The sequence below is a fragment of the Hordeum vulgare genome, chromosome 7H (assembly GCF_904849725.1).
Source record: "Hordeum vulgare subsp. vulgare chromosome 7H, MorexV3_pseudomolecules_assembly, whole genome shotgun sequence".
Taxonomy (NCBI): Eukaryota; Viridiplantae; Streptophyta; class Magnoliopsida; order Poales; family Poaceae; genus Hordeum; species Hordeum vulgare.
The window spans coordinates 620,722,964-620,746,572 of record NC_058524.1 but is presented as its reverse complement, the minus strand read 5'-3'; the positions used below and the strand labels follow the sequence as shown (position 1 = coordinate 620,746,572).

Sequence of the window (23,609 nt, the reverse complement as noted above, 5' to 3'; positions counted from 1 at the left end):
TCGTACCCTGAAACGTGTTAGCTGCAAGCTTTCATGAACTGTAAATCCTTGGAACCATACCTTCGAACATCATATATCACTTGCCTTGGCACACGAGCAATAAGTTCAAGCAACAAGCATTGCAACACACATACAACAAGCAATGAAGAACTCCAGGAGTAAGCAGTGTAGCATAAGAGCATTAGTAAGCATGCGTTATCATAGCAAGCTCAACCTACACTACTTTGGTGTCATCCTATCACCACATCCAAAAGAGGATGTATTCCTACCACCGCATGTTTGTGATCACCGCGAGGATCACCGTGAGGGGTTAGTATATACCACCTCATCAAAATGTCCAGACCATAAGATTGTTTTTAAGCCCTAACCACACAAAATTCATCGTCATCGTCGTCTTTGTCGCCATCGCCGTCGAGGATCATGCACGCCGCCGCCACAACATAAGCACCACTAGTAGTAGTGCTTGCCCAACCAGGTCCTCAGCCAGAGCATCCTGTGGGCTGTGGTCCCATGGCAACAAACCAAACGCCCTTGGCTTTGTTGTCCAGCAGGTGGCTGAGAGCCACCATGAGAGCCTCTCGGATGAAGCCTGTGTGATCCATCACGGCGCCGTAGAGCTGAGGGTGGACGTCCATAATCTTCCTCTCCCTCATGGCGGTGGCCACCTCCTTTACTGCCTCAGTCATGTTGCTTAAGACGTTGAGCTCCTCGTCCATGAAGCTTGCCCTCTTCCTCTTCCTATCAAGCACAACAACATGCTCACCATACTTCTAGTGAGCATCAACGTTGATGGTGTGTGACTCCTGGGTGTCTGGATACTCGGGCATCGGCGAGCCCAGCGGCTGACCAAAGCCCATGGCATGCTTGCCGGTTCCCAACCCGAAGGAGAAGATCTGCTGCATCTGGTGGGAGTTTTATATAGGGGCGTTGAGGAACTCTGCGTTCTTTGGCTGAGCCTAAGAAGAAACAGGGCATACATGTTAGTTAGTATGGCAATGGTTCATAGGCATGGGTTGTTAGAATGGCATGGTTTCTGAGCTAACCACGACATGGCCTTGGTAGTGCTCTGCCTCCAGAAGGATCGAGCAGGTGTCCTCATCCCATGAAGCACCGGTGATGGAATGAAGAAGGGGGGAGATGATGGCTCGAGTGATCGAATGGAGGAGGGGGAGATGACTCCAAAGTAAGTAGTACTAGCTAGTTCCGCGCATCTCTCATTCATTCTAGTTTCAATACCATTATCATGCTTGATTATTATTTTGATTGAACTCTATTCTCTTAAAGTACTGCTTGAGGCACGAAGCCGGAAATAATTTTTGTGGATACTACGTTTGCGAGTGGATTCACCAGACGACCCGTGGGAGGGGCAGATCTTTTCAATAGTACGTAAACAATATTCATATTTTTATTTTATTACCATCAATTTTGTTGAGTTTCATTCATATATATATATATATATATATATATATATATATATATATATATATATATATATATATATATTGACCTCCTTCTTTAAATTAGATCGAACGGCAGCGGAAAGAACTCCTACCAACTGATCGCATACAAGCAATTCAAGAGGAATTGGCGGATGAGCATGTCATACCTACAGATGGAGAATACTATCTGGATTTCGATAGAGATGCTGGTAATATATATATATAGCTGGGTTATGAATTGCAAAAGATAATTGTATATATGCGTGAGCGTGTACTATATGTAATAGTGTCGAATAGATATAAGGAACTTGTTGTTCGAGCAAGAACAAAGAAAGAGAGGCCACTTCTCTTTATATTCATGACGATGTCGTGTAACAGTTTCTTCATCGCTATATTTACGTACTATCTAGCGTCTAGTTGGCACCGGCCGGCAACATCAACAGGCATAAGGAACCAAAGATGATGGACAAAAAAAAGGGGAACACAATATGAAACCCCTAAACCCCTCCTAAAAAAATAAACCCAGCTCCTGGCTGCTGCTGACGCTTGGCCGCCTTTTAGTCCCGGTCGGTATTACCAACTGGGACTAAAGGTCATCCTGCCCTTGCGTCCCAAAGAGGCCACGTGGAGCACCTTTAGACCTAGTTTCTAACACAACCGGGACTAAAACTTTTGGCCTTTAGTCCCGATTGTTTACTCCCGCTTGCAGAACCGGGAATAATTACAGGCCCTCTGGAACCGGGACTAATGACCCGTTTTCCACTAGTGCACATCCGAATCATCGACCGGACGAGTGCCGACGGTGGCGGGTATAAAAAATATGGCACTATATAATAAAAAACAACAATACAAGTAAAAAATTTATAAAAGTAACTATCTAAATCATACAAGATTTAAAAAAAGATAAAAACAAGACACTTAACATGGTGGTGTCGACGACGAGATCGGCGCGGTCGATAGACGGCGACGGGGACAGGGACGGGACGACACCCTAAACCACACCTACACATATGCAAACTAAGAAGTTAATTTGAGCTCAAAATGGATCGAAATCAAATAAATCCCCACATACACTCCTCCACAAAACCCACAAATCACTCTACTTCTAGAGCATGAAATGTGCTAAACTATTAATGAGAGATGAAATGTTGGAATTGCTAACCTTTTAGAACACTTGGATAGTTGGTGCACCACCAAATCTGGACAAATCTTGGGGAAATGGAGCTTTGAGGAAGAACAGAGGACAAGAATGGATTGTGTGGCTCGGGCACGATGACATATATGCAGGAAACCATTAGTCCCGATTAGTCCCGATTAGTGTACATCGACACATGCATTATATCAATGAGAGATGAAATGATAAAGTTGCTAACCTTGATCGAAGAGGAAAGAAAGAGGAGAAAGTTTAAGTGTGGCTTCCGCACCTCATATCATGTTTCTTTTGTGTGAACTCAAGTTGCATCATTCTCTCAAGCATTTCATCGAGCACATCTTATGCATAGGAAGGGAAAACAAACTAGCACACACCTCCCACCTTCTATGACCTAAAAACAGAGGAGAGGGCGGGTAGGGGTGAGCGAATATATATAGGCAAATGTTTAGTCACGGTTGGGTTCTAAAACCGGGACTGAAGGCAGACCTTTAGTCCCGGTTGGAGACACCAACCGGGAATAAAGGGTATTGCGCCTGCCGCAACCCCGTTAGTCCTGGTTGGTGTCTCCAACTGGGACTTAATTAAGGACCCATTCGACCCTAGACTCATGTCTGCCGAGCCCCGTCCGGTGTCCTAGCTGCTTGAACTGAGACTAATGCTCACATTAGTCCCGGTTCTTAACGCAACCGGGGCTATTGGCTAGAACGAAAGCCCTGTTTACTACTAGTGAATGTGGGGGCCTGGCATGTGTCTTGCGATGGCCTCCTTTGAGAGCACGAGAAGCTTTGAGGTCAATGGAGCAACAGGACCCAAACTTTACTCAAAATCAGACATGTTCCCTCTCGATATCCAGAGACTACCTCGGAGATGGTGCGGTTTACAAGGGACTAAGGGGATACTTATTTAAAACGTGTCCAAACTTTTACCACACCCTACAGGGTCATGTGATGTCACCGTGCCAGCTCTCAAGAAATTCTGGCATCGTGCGATTTTTCAAGGATTTAAACGGTTGCTTCATGCATGCCATCGAAGTACTTTCGCCCCCGGTGGTAGGGCATGCCCCTCCCTTGCCTGCACAAGGCCTATGCATGTCGCGAGGACATCACAAAGTATTTTTCATGCCTCTTCCTGGCATGATTTCATGCGCCACCTTGCAGATCCGGAATTTTCGGCGCTGAAACTCTAGCAGAGCAATAAATGACTCAAATATTTCACACGGGTCCAAAAAATGTGGGGGCGTGTCACGTATCATGTGATGGCCTCCATTTAGAGAACGAGAAGTTTCGAGGCCAATGGAACAACATGACTCGCACTTTCCTCACAGACCGGTTATGTTCCCTCTCGAAGTACAATAAATGACTCAAAATAATAATAATTGAATTAATAAAAATGAAAAGCGTTGTTATCCATCATTAGGAAGATGGCCTATCACCTTGAATCTTCCCTGCCCGAAACAAGTGAAGATTCAAAGTTAAAGTCCATCTTCTTAGTAGGTGAGAATGAATACCGAAGCTTACTACATTTGGATTGTCCCACTGTTTAAACAGGTCATCTTGCCTTTCTCTGGGCGATGTGGGACTAAAGATTGATGGGAACCTTGTCTCTACCAAGAGCTTCACCCGGCAAGAGTTCTATTTCCAAGAGTTGCACTCGATAAAGGTACAATTCGATCATATTCTTAATAACGAACACCAATGCTTAATGCAGTTGGACTATCGGACAATTTAAACATGTTTTTTTTGTTGCTAGGCGAGGTGGCATAAAATCTATGCCAAACATTTTCCGAATGGCCCTCTCGGTATAGAAACTAAACTGTGACCATCACGTTATCCGCCCACGGATGTGTAATGTGGCAAAACTTTCCCGAGTGTAGCCATTTTGCTGAACCTACTTTCAACAATATCCTGTGTTTGTCGAGATGCCTCTGTTGCTGAGTGTCCCTCTCGACGTCAATTAGTTTGCCGAGTACCCGTGAGTTGGCTCTTGACGATGAGCCCGGCACACCCGACGTATATATAGAAAAATTCTAGTACTGGTTCCTGCCTTCTAAGATTAGTGACAAAAAAAAAGGATCATTGTGGATGTTAGGCCGTAACCGTGGGGTCATCCTCCCGTGTCCCAACAGAATTAGCTAGCTAGGTGAGCAAGCTGTGGTTGCGAGAGGCAGGCAGCTTTGCTAGCTAGCCAACGACTTTGCGAGCAATCTAAGGCTAGCGTCAAGGCCGCAATCTCATCTCTGCGGCGGGTGAGCATGCAATCATCTCTTTATGTAGCGCACTATCTAAGGCGCAGCGTGTTATTTCTTGGTGCGTGGAAGCGCAAACAGTGGATACAAATGTCAAACACGTACTCACTTTGTAAAGTGATATAAGACTTCTTTTAGACCACCATTTGTCCCTCGGATCATATCGCGGATTATTATTAGAATTTGGAGAAGAGTTTGTGACGTGACACCCAGTTTGGCGCCTTTGTCTTTCCGTAGCTCGTTGCGTACGTGCGGTTGAAGCTTGGTCGATAGTAATCAGGGAACAGCATTACATGACTAGCTGAAGATGGATGGCTAGCTGATGCATCATGCTAATTAATCAAGAGCACTTACGAGAGGGAGACGTACATGAATAACCATGCACATGATTGATGTAGGAAGACCGTCATCTGAACCGTCGGTTTCAGATCCAGCGCTCACGGCGAAGCCCAGGAGCAATCATGCAGCACCTTTGCAAGTGTAGAGGGATGACGTGGAACGTAGACGCAACACCTACAGACAATTAGAAGCTGTCAGATGACATGCGCATGGATCGGTCGGCAAGTCGCCAATATACGCAGCAAATAACGGAGTTTCTGTAGAAACAGACGAACGATGAGTACGTATACGTAATACCTGACGCGAGTACCTATGGCAGGCGCCGCCTTCTCGAGTATTATACTTCCTCCGTTGTCAAATATAAATTTTTTAAGATATTTTATTAGAAGTCTACATAGGAAACAAAATGAGTGAATCTGCCCTTTAAAGTATGTCTATATACATTCGTATGTAGTTCATTAATTAATGAAACATTTTTAAAGATTTATATTTAGAAATGGAGGAAGTAGTTGCATCTCGACTTGTTAATGTTATCATGCCGTCTCTGCTTCAACTTTGGCGGTTTCATTTCTACGTGGATCTCATCCGGCTGCGGCCGGTGTAGTTGGCCGCACATGCATGACTCGCTGGCAGAGGCAGCCAAGCTTGCTCTGATACGTACGTTCTGGCTCGCCAGGATCACGCTCGCAGGAGCAAAAAGCCAAAAACACAAATTAACAAAACAAGAGCCGTCCAGAGCTATAAACCAGAAGCGAAGGAGTACCTAGGAACTGAACTACTCCCTCCGTCCGAAAATACTTGTCCTAAAGATGAACGTATTTAGACTTATTTTAGTCATAGATACGTTCATTATATTCATTTCTAAGACAAGTATTTCCGGACAGAGGGAGTAGTTTATAATATTATGCACTATAAAAGTAGTACTACTCGTCCAAATGTATAGGGCATGGGCGTAGTTTTAGATTGTCAATTTAACTAGCTAAATACTATTGTATCATAAAGGCGAGGGAGGGAACCCTCTTAATTTAATTAAGGACTTAACTAGGGAGCGGCGCAGCACATAAGTTTTCCCATGCGGCTTTCTTCCATCAATTATTTGCATGCATGCAACATTACACAAGCATGACATCATTGAATATTCTTTTCTTATAATGCATTTAAAAAGATTTATCTTTCAAACCGTTATCTCAATTAATTATCCGCTTTCACCATTGATTTTTCGTGACGAGATCTTCAAAACTAGATCCCATGTCGCTACGTTTCGATAACTTTTATTTTCATTGGTACTTGCCAGATTATTATCTCTTACTTGTTGTATTATTTGTCACATAGTTCTCACATTAAATCAACTTGATTATCAGGCTTATGAATGTCGATATACCCCACTAAAAACTTGATTCATCGTACTTGTGCTAGTTCATGCATTTACTTGTTTATTGTTAGTGCTCTAATACCCACTTTTAGCTTCACATAACATTGCAATGCTTAACAAGTATAAAATTATTGCCCTGATAACTATGTATAATTTTTGTGACAACTATACACTCGTAAGATGACAACTATGATGACATAAATGTGGCAACTAGAAACCACGAAAAAATCAATAAAACATGTTAACATGAGATCTTATTTTGAAGGTCTCGTCGAGACGAACCTAACGGTGAAGACAGATCTCCAATCAAATTATTAATCTGTGAGATAAATCATTTCTAAAATTGAAAAAGGCATTTAATGCGATGATGTAAGCATGTGGTGAAAGATTTTTGCATGCGCATGGAGCCGCTGCATGAGAAAGCTATGATGCGGCGTTTCTCAATATAATTTCCCTTTAATTAATATATCGAGGTGATACAACTGCATAAAAGAAAAATGCCCAGCCTTTACATAGTAAGGTGCACACATTCAACAAGTCCAACAGACGCACAAATAATCATCGTTCTACAGTGAAAATGAATCAATCCTGACTAGGGTGCGGTTCCTATCTAGAGATTAGTGCATCTCCAGCAGACCCTATAAAAGGGCTGAACCCGTAAAATTCCGGCGAGTATATGGGTTCGGTCCGTTTTAGTGGTCAGACCAGACCCCGTAAAAGGGTCGAACCCGCAATTTTTTTTACCGCGGCCCGCAAAAAGACCCATCTAGCCGGCATATATGCGGTTTCACGGCGCGTTTACGGGTCAAACCCTATCCTCCGCCGCGATTCAACGACTTCTCACCGCCGGCGAGAAAAAAAACACCAGCAGGCCGTCCCGACCACGGATGGCCACGGAAATGAAGGGGATGACGCCGAGCACCGTCGCCGCCGCGCCTCCGACGCCGAACGCAAGTGGGTATCGCGGAGGTGGCTGAACTATGGCCTCTGGTCGGCGCCGGCTTTCGAACACCGCGAGCTCTAGGAGTACGAGCGCGAGGTATTGTGACTCGGTGTCACAGAAAGAAGCGCCCGCAGTTAGGCTTCGAAAATGCAGCCATATCAATGAACCTCGTTAATATATATCGACGTCGTTGCTCATGTCTCGAATGATCGACTACGCGCCCTTAGATTTATTCTAACAATTTGCTATACATCCAATCTAGTACAAAATGTTACGCGCCCATCGGAGGCACAAAATGGCAAACGATAGTCTATGTAACACTAAAGCTGTTTGTAATGAAAAGTATCATATACTAGTATCATGCATATGGTACTAGTGTATGTTACTACATCCGTAATTCATATTATCATGTGTTAGTATCATAGGATAACTCATTTATTACCATGCATGACATATAGTAGCACAACCTTTAATATAATACAGTATCATAATACGATACTGAACTCTTTTTTTCATTTAATTCTATACCATCTTATTAAAATTGTCTAGTTAATATGCATGATACTATATATATGATACTTTCATTACGACCAGTCTAATGCTACAACTGCATATGAGAAATCATTCATATGCTGTTCCGTGTTTCAGAACAATCATGCAGCCAGGTAGCTGCTGGCCACGCAACACGTGGATCCAACAAGGCATAGTACTACAAATAAAGGGGCCAAGAAAGAAAGAAAGAAAGAAAGAAAAAAAGGAGAGACTACAAAGGCCAGGATAAGAAGCTTGCGGTTCAGGCTCGCCTTGTGCAACTGTGAAACTGAAAACACAAAGAATCTCGGTCCACGCTCGCCTTGCAACTTCTCGCGGTAGCGGATTGCAGTGACCACGAAAGAGCAAAACGAGACATGTCCATCTTGCTTGTACTGACGCTCCCAGTACACTAGCTAGTGCTATTGCCGCTCTCCATAGTCCATGGTAGTCGAGGCAGCTGTTTCTTCTCTCGGGCGATTGTGTATTTCCGTGTGGGTGGCCAGATCGGCTGGATTTGCCGTACGTGTGTGAGCCATTGTGATGGATATAGCCCGGTTTGTGTTAGTTAATTGGGCAATTTTCCTTTTGTTATGAAATCTATACTATTTTTTGATAAAAGACATTTAATTTAATTAATATATTGAGGTGATACAACTGCATAAAAGAAAAATGCCCAGCCTTTACATAGTAAGATGCACACATTCAACAAGTCCAACAAACGCACAAATAATCATCATTCTACAGTGAAAATAAATCAATCCTGCCTAGGGTGCGGCAGTTCCTATCCAGAGATTAGTGCATCTCTAACAGACCGTGTAAAAGGGCCGAACCCGCAAAATTCCGGCGAATATATGAGTTCGGTCCGTTCTAGTGGTCAGAACAGACCCGTAAAAGGGTCGAACCCATAAAAAAAAATTACCACAGCCCGCAAAAAGACCCACCCAGTCGGAATATATACGGTTTCACAGCGCGTTTACGGGTCAAACTCTATCCTCCGCCGCCGCAACTCCGCCGCGATTCTACTCCCACTACGTCCTGACTTCTCACCGCCGGCGAGAAAAAAACACCAGCAGGCCGTCCCGACCATGGATGGCCACGGAAATGGAGGGGATGATGCCGACGCCGAACGCAAGTGGGTATCGCGGAGGTGGCTGAACTATGGCCTCCGATCGGCGCCGGCTTTCGAACACCGCGAGCTCTAGGAGTACGAGCACGAGCATGCGTCTCGATGCGTCGGCTCCTCCGGCTCCTCTGCTGCTGGGAGTTCGTCCGCGGGTGTCTGGTCCTCGCGGACCATCACTCCATTGAAGAGAAGGGCGGCCCCGAGGACGACGTCGGACAGCTGCGTGGAGGGGTTATCGGCCCCGAGGACTACCTGCCCTTGGGGCAGGAGGATCACCTGATGCGCGCCATCATGGAGCGCTCGGTGAGGGATGCGGCGGAGGAAGCCGCGTGCAACCGCCGCGAGCTCGAGATCGAGTAGATCTTCCTCGACCAAGGGGTCACGGTGTCGCATGCGAGCGCGTCCAAGGAGGCGGACATGCGCACCCTGAAGGCCGAGCAGGACAAGATCTGGATCGACCTCTACTCCGATGAGCGCCGTCATCCCGCCGCACCCATCGTTTTTGGTAGCATTGGCTCGGGTACGCTGCACGGCCCGCAGACCCCCCCCCCCCCGACCTATTAGTAGTAGAAGAACTTATGTAGTTGGATTAAGAACTGATTTAGTTTGATGAAGAACCATGTTGTAGTTTGATTAATGATGTAGTTGTTGCTTCCCGCGAACCCTTTTTTCAAATTTTACAGTTTCATATATACAGGGTCTGATCTTTGGCGCACGAAATGGCCCTGCAAAATCGCTCCGCAACTGCCTATAAACCCATTTTGCAGGTCGCTGCATGCTCCAACCGTCTAGACGCCATCATAAAAAGGTTTTCGTCCTCCGGCCTCTACATGATTGACCAAGCACGGAACCATCGCGTATATGAATGAATAACCTACACAAAACGTGAAACACATTTATTATTAAAAATCACACCATCCTTGATAAGCCATAATGCCCATCATAAGATGAGCCATGCAAATAGTGTGGTAATAAGCTGGAGTAGTACCTATAGCAATAATGTGCACTCTTATCACTTCATGATAACGAAAACCACACCGGATCAGGTATGAGGTGACTGAGATGAAACACAAATACTATCAGGATCAAGAAGAAGATCCAAGCAAATAGTGTGGTAATAAGCTAGTAGCTATAGCAATCTAGGCCGTCAACTCAATCAGGTGTGTAGAAATAAAATTACCTAATTGAGCTACATGATAGCCAATGCAATCATGACACATCTCACCCATCCAATTTTTATTTTGTTAAACCTTAGATCTGCTAAGCTAGGCTAGGCACCAAGGCGAGCCAATTGTCGCCCATGTGTTGTGAAAGCTGCCGGCAGGGACAAGGTGGGTATGCCAAATTCCGATTTATCCTAGTCAACTCGGGGTCCTTTTGGCAAAACGCTGAAAGTGCCGGCTCCAACCAAAGGTAATTCAATGTGCGAAAACAGTAACAGTGGAAAGATGAAAATAATTATAGCCAAGCCATGAAAATATAGGCTCCATCCCAAAGGTAATTCAGTGTGCACAAACAGTAACAGTTGAAAAAAGAAAATAATATATAGTCAAGTCTTGTAAATACCGGCTCCATTCCGAAGGTAATTCGGTGTGCGAAAACTGTAACATGCAAGAAAGGCAACAAAAAAATATAGCCAAGCCATGAGCAGTCTAACCAGAGGCTATCTAGCTGAAGTCAGCAATTATATTACTAGGTAATACTACCTCCGTCTTCAAATATAAGATATTTTTATACGCTATGTGAAATATAAAACTTTTTTTGACGAAAGTAGTCTAAAAAATGTCTTATATGTTGAGACGGAGTACATAGTAGTCAATAAAAGGTTTTGGGGAGTGAACAACTGTTGTCGATGACCCTCAGTTTGGGACAAAAACTACTCGTAAACTGTCTGCTCCCTAGGGCTTCCTGCGCTCGTGCGACGGCGAACTAGGGTTCTGGACTTCCTTGAGATCTCGATCGCGGTCGATTTCTCTGCTTTCTCCCGTTATTCCACCCTCCAGCGACCCCTCTCTCGGCCTGCCGCCTCTCCTTCGCAATCCATTGCCTGGATTCGGGCGATCACAGGGTTCTCTTGTAGAACTGCCTGCCCTTGGTCTTCGGTTGTGGTTTGGCGATCATGGCGACGGGTTGTAAGGATAAGGGACCGATCGGGGAGGGGGTGGCGATGGTTAATGTGCGTGTCACTAAGATGGATGGTGTGCTAACCCAGCTGACCGTGATGAGAACGGGGATCTACCTTACTCGGCTAAACGGCTTTCTGTGGATGATGGGCTGAAGACGTCTGGTGGATCACATTCGGGATCATTTGCATCACATGGGACTAGCAATGTTCCTGGTTCACGTGGCTCCGCTGGCTCGTCGGCTCGAGGAGTGCTAGATGGCGGCAGAGGGGCAGGCAAAGGACAGTGGGATGCTCAGGAAGTGTCTTCTTCCCAGAGGGGAGGGATTGGAAGAGGCCGGGGCCGGGCATCTCGGGGTCGGGCGAGAGGGATGATGGACTGCAATGATCTACCAATTACCAATCCGATGAAGAATACAGTGGGTCTTAAGAGGAAAGCACCCAAGGTTCAACCTACATCACCTCTACTTCTGGAGGACAATCCGGAGCGGGCGGTTGTCTTGGTTGGTACTTCCGCGTCTCCTCTTGGGGGAGAGGAGGATGTTACATGCAATGATTCTAACAAGAATCTATGGACTACTATAGATGGATCGGCGGATCAGGCGGCGACTGCATCGCAGTCCCGCCAGACACAATGAGTATCTTATGCTGGAACTGTCGCGGGTTAGGGTCTGACGCGACAGTGGGGGAACTTCGCTGGTTAGTGAAGAAGTACAGACCCGGTATCCTGTTCTTGTCTGAGACGAAGATGAGGGATGCCAGAGCTAGGAATTTCATGTGGTGTTTGGGCTACACGGGGTCCTATGCTGTCAGTTGCGAGGGCCGGAGTGGAGGCCTTGCGCTATTTTGGAAGTTGCCTTTCATAGTGTCTCTAAAGGGAGCTAATTCACACTTCATCGATGTGATGATCTCCTCTGCTGAGTCCGTGGTCTGGCGTGCTACCTTTGTGTATGGGAACCAAGAAGAGAGTTGCGTCATTTCTTCTGGGATACTCTTGCTCGGCTGCGTCGGGAGTGGAATGGCCCATGGTTATGTTGTGGAGATTTCAATGAGGTGCTACTCCAGGACGAACATTTTGGCTCCTTAGATAGGTCGGAGGTTCAAATGGGCCTATTTCGGAATTGTCTGCAGATTTGCAATCTTACTGATCTTGGCTTTGTGGGTCCGAAGTTCACATGGTCCAATAAACAAGATGCTCAGTGTAATGTTCGGGTTCTTCTTGATCGTGGTGTGGCGAATGGCGCCTTTTCCGAGCTGTTTTCGGAGTGTTATGTGCAGAATGTGATTACTTCTTCATCAGATCACTATGCTCTCCATCTCATCCTCACAAGAGCTCCGATGGGGGAGGAGGGGCCTCCAGTTCAGCAAGGGTTTCGGTATGAAGCGGCTTGGCGGCGTGCTGATGATTATCATGCTGTGGTTGATGCTACTTGGGATTGCCATCGAGTGGATGAAAATCCCATACATTCGGCCTGGACAAACTTAAATCATGTGGCAGGAAAGTTGAAGGTTTGGAGCCGAGCGTCCTTTGGGTCCGTTAGTTGTGAGATAAAATGCTTGGAAAGGGCCCTGTTCTATCTACGACGAGATTCTATGTCTGGGAGTAACTTGCGGGAGGAGCAGCAGTTGGAGCGCCAGCTGTGCGAGTTGTTTGAAAGGGAAGAAATCATGGCCAGGCAACGTTCGCGGGTGGAGTGGCTTCGCGCAGGTGATCGTAATATAGCTTTCTTCCATTCCAAGGCTACTTCTCGCACGCGAACTAACAGGATATTGGCACTAGCGCGGGAAGATGGTTCAGTCTGTACAAGCCCGACAGAGATCAAAGGTATGGTTCATAATTGGTGTGAGAATTTGTTCACTGCTGAACCCATTGCTTCCATGGACGCTTCTTTGGAGGCCATTCCGACACGAGTGGATGATGCCATGAATGCTGACCTGTGCAAAGACTACTCTAATGAGGAGATCAAGGTGGCGCTGTTTCAAATGGGCCCAACTAAAGCCCCGGGTCCTGATGGCTTCCCAGCTATGTTTTACCAGGTTCATTGGGAGCTTCTGAAAGAGATGGTGTGTGATGCAGTCCGTAGTTTCCTGGGAGGGGATGCAATCCCTGAGGGTTTCTGTGACTCTGTCATCGTCTTAATTCCCAAGGTGTCTAATGCTAAACATTTGTCTAAATTTAGACCAATAAGTTTGTGTAATGTTCTTTACAAGATTGCCTCCAAGGTTGTTGCTAATAGGCTGAAGCTGGTGTTACCGGATATTATCTCGGAGTTTCAAAGTGCTTTTGTCCCGGGGAGGATGATCACGGACAGTGCACTTATTGCTTATGAGTGCTTACATTCTATTCGCCGTCAGAGTGGTCGACAACCCTTCTTTGCTCTTAAGCTTGACATGATGAAAGCGTATGACCGCATCGAATGGGAGTATCTCCATGCTTGTTTGCTGAAGTTGGGTTTTGCTGATGTTTGGGTTAATTCCGTTATGCGGTGTGTTACCTCAGCAAGATATGCAGTCCGGGTGAATGGAGAGCTGACGTCTCCGGTGGTTCCTTCGGGGGGAATTCATCAAGGGGATCCTATTAGTCCTTATTTGTTTGTGCTCTGTACGGAAGGGCTTTCTTGTTTGATGCAGCAGAAGGAGGGGCTTGGTGAGCTACAAGGAATACGCAATGGTCGACAAGGGCCCTCTATTTCTCATCTACTTTTTGCTGATGATAGTATCTTCTTTGATTGAAGTGATCAAAGGACAATGCAGGCTCTCAAATCGGTCATCAATTCCTATTGTCATGCTTCTGGGCAGAAGGCCAATTTACAGAAGTCTTCCATTTTTTTTGGTAATAGCTGTCCTCCAACTATCAAAGCTGAGGTGATGCATCAATTGGAGGTCACAACCGAGGGTATGCAGGATTTCTATCTCGGCATGCCCACTGCTGTGGCTCGGGCATCTACATCATCTTTCAACTTTTTGACTGATCGGGTATGGCGGAGTTTTACGAGCAATACTGGCCGGCCGCTTTCTCGAGCTGGAAAGGAGATATGGCTTAAAGCTGTTGTGCAAGCGATCCCCAATTACATCATGAGCTGTTTTCAGGTCCCTGTTACGACATGTGATAAGATGGTTGGAAGTATTGCGGATCATTGGTGGGGATTCGAGGATGGACGCAAGAAAATGCATTGGAAGTATTGGGAGTGGCTGTCCTCACCCAAAGCTCTTGGTGGTTTAGGCTTCCGGGACTTTGGGATCTTTAACCAAGCGATGCTGGGGAAACAAGCCTGGAGGTTAGCTATTGATCCCACTTCTTTGTGTGCTCGTGTTCTCAAGGGGCGCTATTACCCGGATGCTGATTTTCTGTCTGCGGGGAAACCAAGATCATCTTCTTTCACTTGGCGCTCTATTATCTTTGGGCGAAAGTTATTTAAAATTGGTATGAGGTGGAATATTGGCAATGGGGAGAATGTCTCTATTATGAGAGATAATTGGATCCCAGGATTCCGTCAAGGTTCTTTCAACTCGCTGTTTCCCATTCCTGATTCTGCCAAGGTTCGTTATCTTATGAATGAAGAAGGAACTGCTTGGGAGGAAGACACCGTCAGGGTGTTTTTTCATGGGGCTTTAGCTGAGGCTATTTTGCAGATTCCTATCAGCCGACGGGGAGGTGTTGATTTCATCTCTTGGCCGCATGATCGTTGTGGCCAGTACACGGTACGTTCTGCATATAATTTGGCTCGGACGACAAGTTTCTTCTCCACAAATCAAACTGCTGGAAGGGGTTCAGGTTCGGCCGTGGAGAAACATTGGAAAAGTCTCTGGTCTATTGTGACACCGGGCAAAATGAAGGTAGTTCTTTGGCGCATGGCCCACGATTTCTTACCAACTGGACATTAGTTGGTTCATCGTCATATTCCAGCGGATGATCGTTGCATTTTCTGTGGTGACACTGAGCGGGTTGAGCATCTGTTTCTATTCTGCCCATTTGCACGACGTGTATGGGATGGAGTTAAGTTGGTCTACCCTCTTCATCTTCTCAGGAAGGAATTGCACAATATGAAGCAGTGGATATTCGAGTTCATCAACCGTGAGACGAAGCTTCATTCTACGGTTCTTGCAGTTACCGCTTGGCACATTTGGGAATCACGTAATGATTGTCGCAATAACGAGGGACAGCTCAGTGTGTCACGCGTAGGCTCGTGTGTTGGCTTATGTGCAGATGATTGTGCAGCATCTCTGGCCTAACCCATCAAACCAGGCACTTTCGACGGTTGATACCCCACAGCGATGGCCTCTACCTCCCATGGGCTATGTTTGTGTTAATGTTGACGCTGCTCTCTTTCCTTGACACTCGTCGCATGGGCTGTTGTGTGGTTTTGCGAGATCATTCCGGGGCTTTCATCATGTCTGTGAGCGAAGGTATGTCCGTATTTCCTTCTCCAGAGTTGGCGGAAGCAATGGCTGTTCGTCGGGGTTTAATGGCAGCTCAGAGCAGGGGTGTCCATCGGATTATTCTGGCATCGGACTGCCTCTCCTTGATTCAGCGCATCTCTTCACCTGGGATGGATCGTTCCCCGTTGGGAACGGTGATAGCGGATATCAGATCGATGGCGTCGGACTTTCAGTCTTGTACGTTTCAATTTCATCGTCGTAATTTCAATGTGGTCGCACATAAATTGGCTCGGAATGCCGAGCCGACATCTTGTAATATTTATGTTGGTGTTATTCCGAGCTTGATTCGGGACGAACTTTGTAATGACATCTCTTGATCAATAAAGACCATATTATCTCAAAAAAAAAAAAAGTTTTGGACAAAACTGCGTGGGGCACTGTTGTTAAACGTTAAAGTTCCGTAATAGCTATAAGACCTGACACTGTGACCTCTCTCCGCTGCAAATAGGTAACCAGTCATTGCCAACGTCTCTTCCTGCCTTTTAAGAGCACTGAGAAACAAAGGAACACTGCTATGGCTTAGCTAGTGACCGCACTATCTAAAGCGCAGCGTGTTGTTTGTTGGTGCGTGGAAGCGCAAACAGTCGATACCATGGATGGATCGTCTGGACAAATGTCAAACGCGTACTCACTTTGTAGAGTGATATAAGACTTGTTTGTAAAGTGACAAATGTCAAACACGTACTCACTTTGTAAAGTGAAATGAAAAATTATTACTTTTGCCATGGAATGACATTTATGATGTATTGTTAAAAAATAAGTGTCAAAAGTGAAATGTCAATTGCTAGAGTTGTATAAGCAAAATGGACAAAAGCTAGAATGCTAAAAACAAAGTTTTCCCTTTTAAAAGCACCGAGAAACAAAAGAACACTGTAGATGTTGGCCATCAGCGCGGGATCACCCTCCCCGTGTCCTGTCACCAGTAGAAATAAGGGCTTTCGTCCCAGCTCAAAAAACACATTAGTCCCGGTTCCTTTACAAACCGGGAGTAATGTTAGTATTAGTCCCGGTTCGAGCGGCAAAGGCGCCGGTCGGGCATTAGTCCCGGTTCAAATGGGACCTTTAGTCCCGGTTCATATCTCGAACCGGGACTAAAGGGATTGGAGGATTTAGTCCCGGTTCGTGTCTTGGACCTTTAGTCCCGGTTCGTGTCTCGAACCGGGACTAAAGGGTTGGAGGATTTAGTCCCGGTTGGTGTCTTGAACCGGGACTAAAGGGTAGACCTTCAGTCCCGGTTCGTGACACGAACCGGGACTATAGGTGTTCAGATTTTTTTTTCTGTTTTTAAATTCTTGTTTGTAGTTTCTGTTTTAAATTGCTTATATCTTTTAGGATATTTGATGTTTTTGATTGGTTCTTTTTGCATTAGATTCAAAATTTTGTCTAGTTTCTATTTGTGCCATTAGTTTTAAATTTGAATGGTTTAAATTTGAATTTGTTTAAATTTGCTTCAAACCCACTTTTTGAATAACTTGAGTTTACAAATAGTTTTTAATTTAATTCTTTTTGCTCCCACTCATGTGTTAGATTGTTGTCACAGTAAGATTTATTTGGTTATTTTTAGAATAATTTAAATTAGGATTTTAATTAAAGAAATATTGTTTTGCTTATATAGTTGTTTTAGTCATTTAATTGTTGTTTTTTATTATTTTTAGTTAGTTATTTCTGTAGATTTTAACATGTTGCAGTATGGTGCATATTTAATGCACAAAAAAATCTACAGTTCAATTAATTTTTAAAAAATGCCTTCGTAGCAGATGGGTTTTCGTCTGAAACCTTGATACTTTGAGTTTTGTAGAAAATAAACAAAAATGATAAAATCATCAAAAAATAAACAAAAATGATAAAATCTTCAAAAAATAAAATCCTTTGAGATGTTGTTAGGTTTTAGTGTCTAGTCGGTATAGAAATTTTGAGATATGAATTTTGACCGTTTTTGCAAAAAAAGGAAAAAAATAAACGGCCATAACTTTTGCATACGATGTCCAAAAAAAATTAATATATAAAAAAAATAGAAAAAATTGGTACTCGATTTCAGCCGGGCTTGCCCGGTGAAGTTTCCTCACATGCTCAAAATTCCAAATGGAAAAAAAGTTATTTCAAAAAGAAGTTTTTTCCAAAAAAAAATAATAATTTTATTTAAAAATATTGGGTTGTTTTCATTGAAATTCACTATTATTGTTACTTATTAAGTTTATTTTAATAATTATTTATAATTCAAAAAATTAAATCATGTGACATGACATCAAGACCCAAATTGTTTAGGATTGATAGCTTACTATTGTTAGGAAAACAATAAGTGCACACTTGGCAACTAGGGGCGATAGAACCAGAAAGTTAAGCGTGCTCGGGCTGAAGCAGTGAAAGGATGGGTGATCGGCCGGAAAGTTTGACGATTTGAAATGAGTGATCCACGCTAGAGCAGTGAGGATGGGTGATTAGAGATTAAATTGTCAAATAATTCAAAGATTAGAAAATTGGAATAAAACATAAAAAATATTCAAAAATAAAATTTGAATTTTTTTTAAAAAAAATCTACCTTTTCGGGTCAAACAAACAAAAAAACAGACGGATCCTTTAGTCCCGGTTCGTAAGTAGAACCGGCACTAAAGGTACTCCCTCTGAGGCGGCCACGTGGAGCACATTTGGTCCCGGCTTGGAACAGGGCCGGGACTAAAGGTTAGGCCTTTAGTCCCGCCCCTTTAGTCCCGGTTGGTGAACCGGGACTAAAGCCCTTACTGGCCGGGACTAAAGGTTAGGACTTTAGTCCCGGTTGGTGAACCGGGACTAAAGGTTAGGACTTTAGTCCCGCCCCTTTAGCCCCGGTTGGTGAACCGGGACTAAAGACCTTTACGGGCCGGGACTAAAGGTTAGGCCTTTAGTCCCGCCCCTTTAGTCCCGGTTGGTGAACCGGGGCTAAAGCCCTTTACGGGCCGGGACTAAAGGTTAGGCCTTTAGTCCCGCCCCTTTAGTACCGGTTGGTGAACCGGAACTAAAGCCCTTACTGGCCGGGACTAAAGGTTAGGACTTTAGTCCCGCCCCTTTAGTCCCGGTTGGTGAACCGGGACTAAAGCCCCTTACGAGCCGGGACTAAAGGCCCTGTCCCCACTAGTGTGTGTCCCAGGACTTGGCGCTTGCTAGCCAGCCAACGACTTGGCATGGCGTGTTATTTATTTGTTGACCCTCACGGTGGCAAATTTGGCGTTGTTTAGGCTGGTTGTAATGATGATAGTATTATAAGTATGTAGTATCATACAAGTAATTCTAATAAAATGATATGAAATTAAATGAAGAAAGAGAGAGTTGAATATCATATCATGATACTGTATCATATTAAAAGTTGTATTAATATGTGTCATGCATGTTAATAAATGACATATCCTATGATACTAATATATAATGCTATGCATTGCGGATGTAGTATCATACATTAGTATTATATGCATGATATAATATATAATACTCCTCATTACAATCAGCCTTAGCGCTGCAGCGTACGTGCGATTGAAGCTTAGCCGATAGTAATCAACGAACAACAGTACATGACAACAGTACGTGAGCTTTACAGATATGGATGGCTAGCTGATGCATCATGCTAATTAATCAAGAGCACTTACTCTATTATGAGAGGGAGACGTACATGATTAATCATGCACAATTACTATGTTTCAGATCCGGCGCTCCCAGATCAAATCGAGTCAGACTCTGTCCAAAGCAAGCGCTAGCATTTGGCTACCTGGTTTTGAAAACAAATTTGACGAGAACAGTTTAAAGCAGACCTCGAATGAGGAGGGAGGGATTGATCAATTACGTTAAAAGAATGGTGACAAGTGATCGTCGGCCGGCCGGCCCATGCAGCACCGTTGCAAGTGTATGAGGGATGACGTGGAACGTAGACACAGCACCTACGTACAAACAATTAAAGTTGTCAGATGGCATGCGCCATGCCCGATCGAACCATACGTGCATCAACCGATCCATCGGCAAGTCGTGTCAATATATACACGCAGCAAACAACGGAGTTTCTGTAGAAACGGACGAATGGTGGGTACCTGACGCGAGTACGTATGGCAGGCGCCGTATTCTTGAGTGTTGGTTGCACCCCGACTTGTTAATGTTATCCCTTCAATTCCCCACCTACCAATGAATGAATGAATGAATGCGAGGAGACGGAGACGTGCCGCTCTCTCCTTTCAATTCCCCAGCAACCAACAAAACCGGCACACTCGCACGCTCTGGAGGAACAAAAACTTCAGTTAACAAAACAGAGCCGCCCAGAACTATTTCCTATATACTTCCTCCGTTCCTAAATATAAGTCTTTTAAGCGATTTCACTAAGGGTCCACATACGGAGTAAATTGAGTGAATCTACACTTTAAAGTATGTCTATATACATCCGTATGTAGTCTTTTAGTGAAATCTTTAAAAAGACTTATATTATGAAACGGAGGGAGTATACATCTAGTGCAAAATTCTACGCCCATCAGAGCCACGAAATGGCAAGTGATAGGCATAGAGTACAACTTGCTGATGGATGTGTAACAATAATGCTACGACGACTGCATCTGATAAATCATTCTTATGCTGGCTCCGTGTTTCACAACAATCATGCAGGCAGGCAGCTGTTGGTCACACAACACATGAGTGCAACAGGACGTAGTACACAGAAAAGTGACCAAAGATATGGACAGTTTATCTTATGTACCCCGAAGGCCACGATAAAAAAAAGCTTGTGGTTGTGGATAGGAAGATAACTCTCCACCATTCATATGCATGTTTTGTGGTTCAGGCTCGCCTTGTGCAACTAAAGAAAAAAGGCCAATAACAATAACTCTAAGAAATCATTCGTATGTTGGTTCCGTGTTTCAGAAAGAGAAAAAAACAATAACCGTGACACATGCCTCCCTCGGTAGCATGAGAGAGGCAAATATTTAAAAGACCTTGACACATCTACTTGGCACCTCGAGAACTCTATTAAGGAATAATGGGTAAATAGATCAAACCAGAGATAACAATAAATATATCTTACAATGGGTCATCTTTTAACCTTATCTTCAATAACTAGTTATTTTAAAAAACATGATGAGACATATTGTGCTAAGAGGTCATCTTTGTTATCTCTTAAATAAAAGAAGATAAATACTTTCTTATAAGTTCTACCTCGTCCACCTCATTATTTATTCTACATTACACCGCTAAGACAACATATTATTTATTCTACATTACACTGCTAAGACTACATCATTGTACATGTCATAGGGAGTACCTAAGAACTGAACGGATACACCACCGCCGCCTTTTGTGCTAACGTACGTGTCAGTGAGGTATGAACGGATCCCCATCCGGCCGCTATAAGTTGAGCAGCACACAGCAGCGGCCTCCCCTGAGTTCCCACAGCGCACTACTCCCATCCCATCCCATGGCGTCCGGACAGCCGGCCGTGCAGGTACACCATTTTGCTCCGCTCCCGTCCATAGATGAATCAGTTGCTCTTTTTGACGTACGTCGTGTTTCTTGGATCTGCTGCGTGCAGACCTTTGTTCTGAGGGTGTCCATCCACTGCCATGGCTGCAAGAAGAAGGTCCGCAAGGTGCTCAAGAGCATCCAAGGTACGCAGCTAGCGTCAGTCACTCTCTTCTTTCATCCTCGCGTTAATTAACTACTAAGTGTAAGTGGTCGTCGTTTTGTTCTGGTTGGGATGTTGGTTCAGGCGTGCACGACGTGAAGGTGGATGCCCAGCAGCACAAGGTGCTGGTGACGGGCACCGTGGACGCCGAGACGCTCGTCAAGACGCTCTACAAGTCTGGCAAGCAGGCCCTGCCATGGCAACACACGCCTGCCAAGAACCCCGAGGCCCCGCCGCCGGCCGAGGTCAGCAGCAACGATGCTGCTGCGGCGGCGGACAAGAACCCGGCGGAGCCTGTGAAGGAGCCGCAGGCCGACGACAGCTCGGACAGGACGCCGGAGCAGGAGGAGACGGCCCCGGACAAGACGCCTGAGACGGAGAAGGAAGCAGAGTCTGAGAAGAAGGAGGATGAGAAAGAGGAGGCGAAAGCCACGAAACCAAGCGCTGAGGCAAAGAAAGACGGCGGCGACGGCGAGGGCCCGGCGGCCGAGCCCAAAGCAAAGGAGGACACAAAGGTGGCCGGCAATGACCAGGGCGAGGCCAAGGAGGAACAGAGCAAGCCTAAGGATGCAGCTGCGGCGGACAGGTCCCTATCTCCGGCGCCGACGCCCGCGCACCAGGAGTTCAGCCCGTACAACGCGCCGCAGCCGGTGACGAGCTACCACACGGCGCATCCGGCAGCGAGCGTGTCCTACTACGCGCCGCAGCCGGAGCAGGGCTACTCCATGCGGCAGCAGCCATCGCAGCCGCAGCCCGGGTACTCCTCCCTCATGCAGCCGCAGCACCCACCGCCGGCGCCGCAACAGCAATGGTCGCCGTCGTACCTTTACATGCCGTACCCGCACGCGTCGCTGGAGTCGTACTACCCGGATTACTACAGCCCGCCCGGGACGCACACGCCACCGGCACCGCCACCTCCGCCGCCGCAACAGCAATGGTCGCCGTCGTACCTTTACATGCCGTACCCGCACGCGTCGCTGGAGTCGTACTACCCGGATTACTACAGCCCGCCCGGGACGCACACGCCACCGGCACCGCCACCTCCGCCGCCGCTCCAGGACTCGTACCGCCTCTTCGACGACGAGAACCCCAACTCGTGCAGCGTCATGTGATTTCACCGAGACATGGACACGTATGGCGCGGCGTAGCTCCAGCTAGCCACCGGCGGCAGAGTAGCTAAGAAAAGGCGGCTTAAAGCTCTCCTTGACCAATCCATTTTTCCTCTTCTTCTTTATTATTGTTATTAGTGTTCTATAAACAGAGCATGTAATTGTAATGAGATAAGCCTTTACATGTAGCATAGCATCAATGAAATCTTCCCTACTCCCTCCGTCACGGTTTAGAAGGCGTGCATACAAATTCTCTAGGACCTAAGTGGTTATTGATTGGCTCTGAAATAAGTTAAAAAATAGCATTCACACTACGCATGCATATAGAAGTAGTACAACGGAGTACTAATTAGCTGCTAGGAGTAAATGCAACGCGCCTTAATCTTTGTCTATTTTGGAAACGCATGCAAGTCTAACTGTGCCTTCTAAACCGTAACGGAGGGAGTACCATAGATAGGATTTTGCACAATGTACTCCCTCTGTCCCAAAATAAATGACGCAAATTTTATACTTCTTCCGTCCCAAAATTCTTGTCTTATATTTGTCTACATATGAATGTATCTAGTCACGTTTTAGTATTTAGATACATTCATTTCTAGACAAACTTACAAGAATTTTAAGACGGAGGGAGTACTAAGTTAATATAAATTTTGTACTAAAGCAGCGACACTTATATTGAGACGGAGGGAGTAAAACATAACATAAATGTCGTCCTTTCCCAACCCAATCATATCTAGAGGATATCCTTCTTTGATTCTTCTCGCCTACTCATGAATAGCCTCGACACCATATGCATGGGACCTTATCGAAAAATGATTTTTTTTCACTTTCGTATTACAAAGCAAGCAACACCGATACATAAATCGCTCGAACGAACATCACAACAAACCCAAAAGAAAAAGAAGAAGAAACAAATGCCAACAGCGGCAGCACGTCAAAGTGCGCCCACCGGAAACAAACCACCATACGAGGCTATGATCCTCCGTGTACCAAGCAGCACCTCCAAGAAGGAATGTGACGCCGACGACGCTGCTGCCCGGACGGATCCTAGGGTTTCCCCCGGCACGCGGAGGGCTGATGGGGATGGATACCACCGACACCCTCCAGGAAGGAATGGTGGCACCCGCACGCGTCACCGCATCGGAGCCGAAGACCGGCAAGGAT

The 23,609-nt window shown here is 45.5% G+C and overlaps 1 protein-coding gene across 1 annotated transcript; it reads left to right on the top strand.

The window, feature by feature from the left end:
* Nucleotides 1-21,045: 21,045 nt before the first annotated feature.
* On the top strand, nucleotides 21,046-22,666 carry LOC123407452 (heavy metal-associated isoprenylated plant protein 35-like). Its single transcript, XM_045100588.1, has 3 exons — nucleotides 21,046-21,156; nucleotides 21,244-21,319; nucleotides 21,421-22,666. Exons 1-3 carry the CDS (start codon nucleotides 21,130-21,132, stop codon nucleotides 22,446-22,448), a joined length of 1,131 nt encoding a protein of 376 aa, XP_044956523.1. The 5' UTR covers nucleotides 21,046-21,129; the 3' UTR covers nucleotides 22,449-22,666.
* The last annotated feature ends 943 nt before the right edge of the window (nucleotides 22,667-23,609 follow it).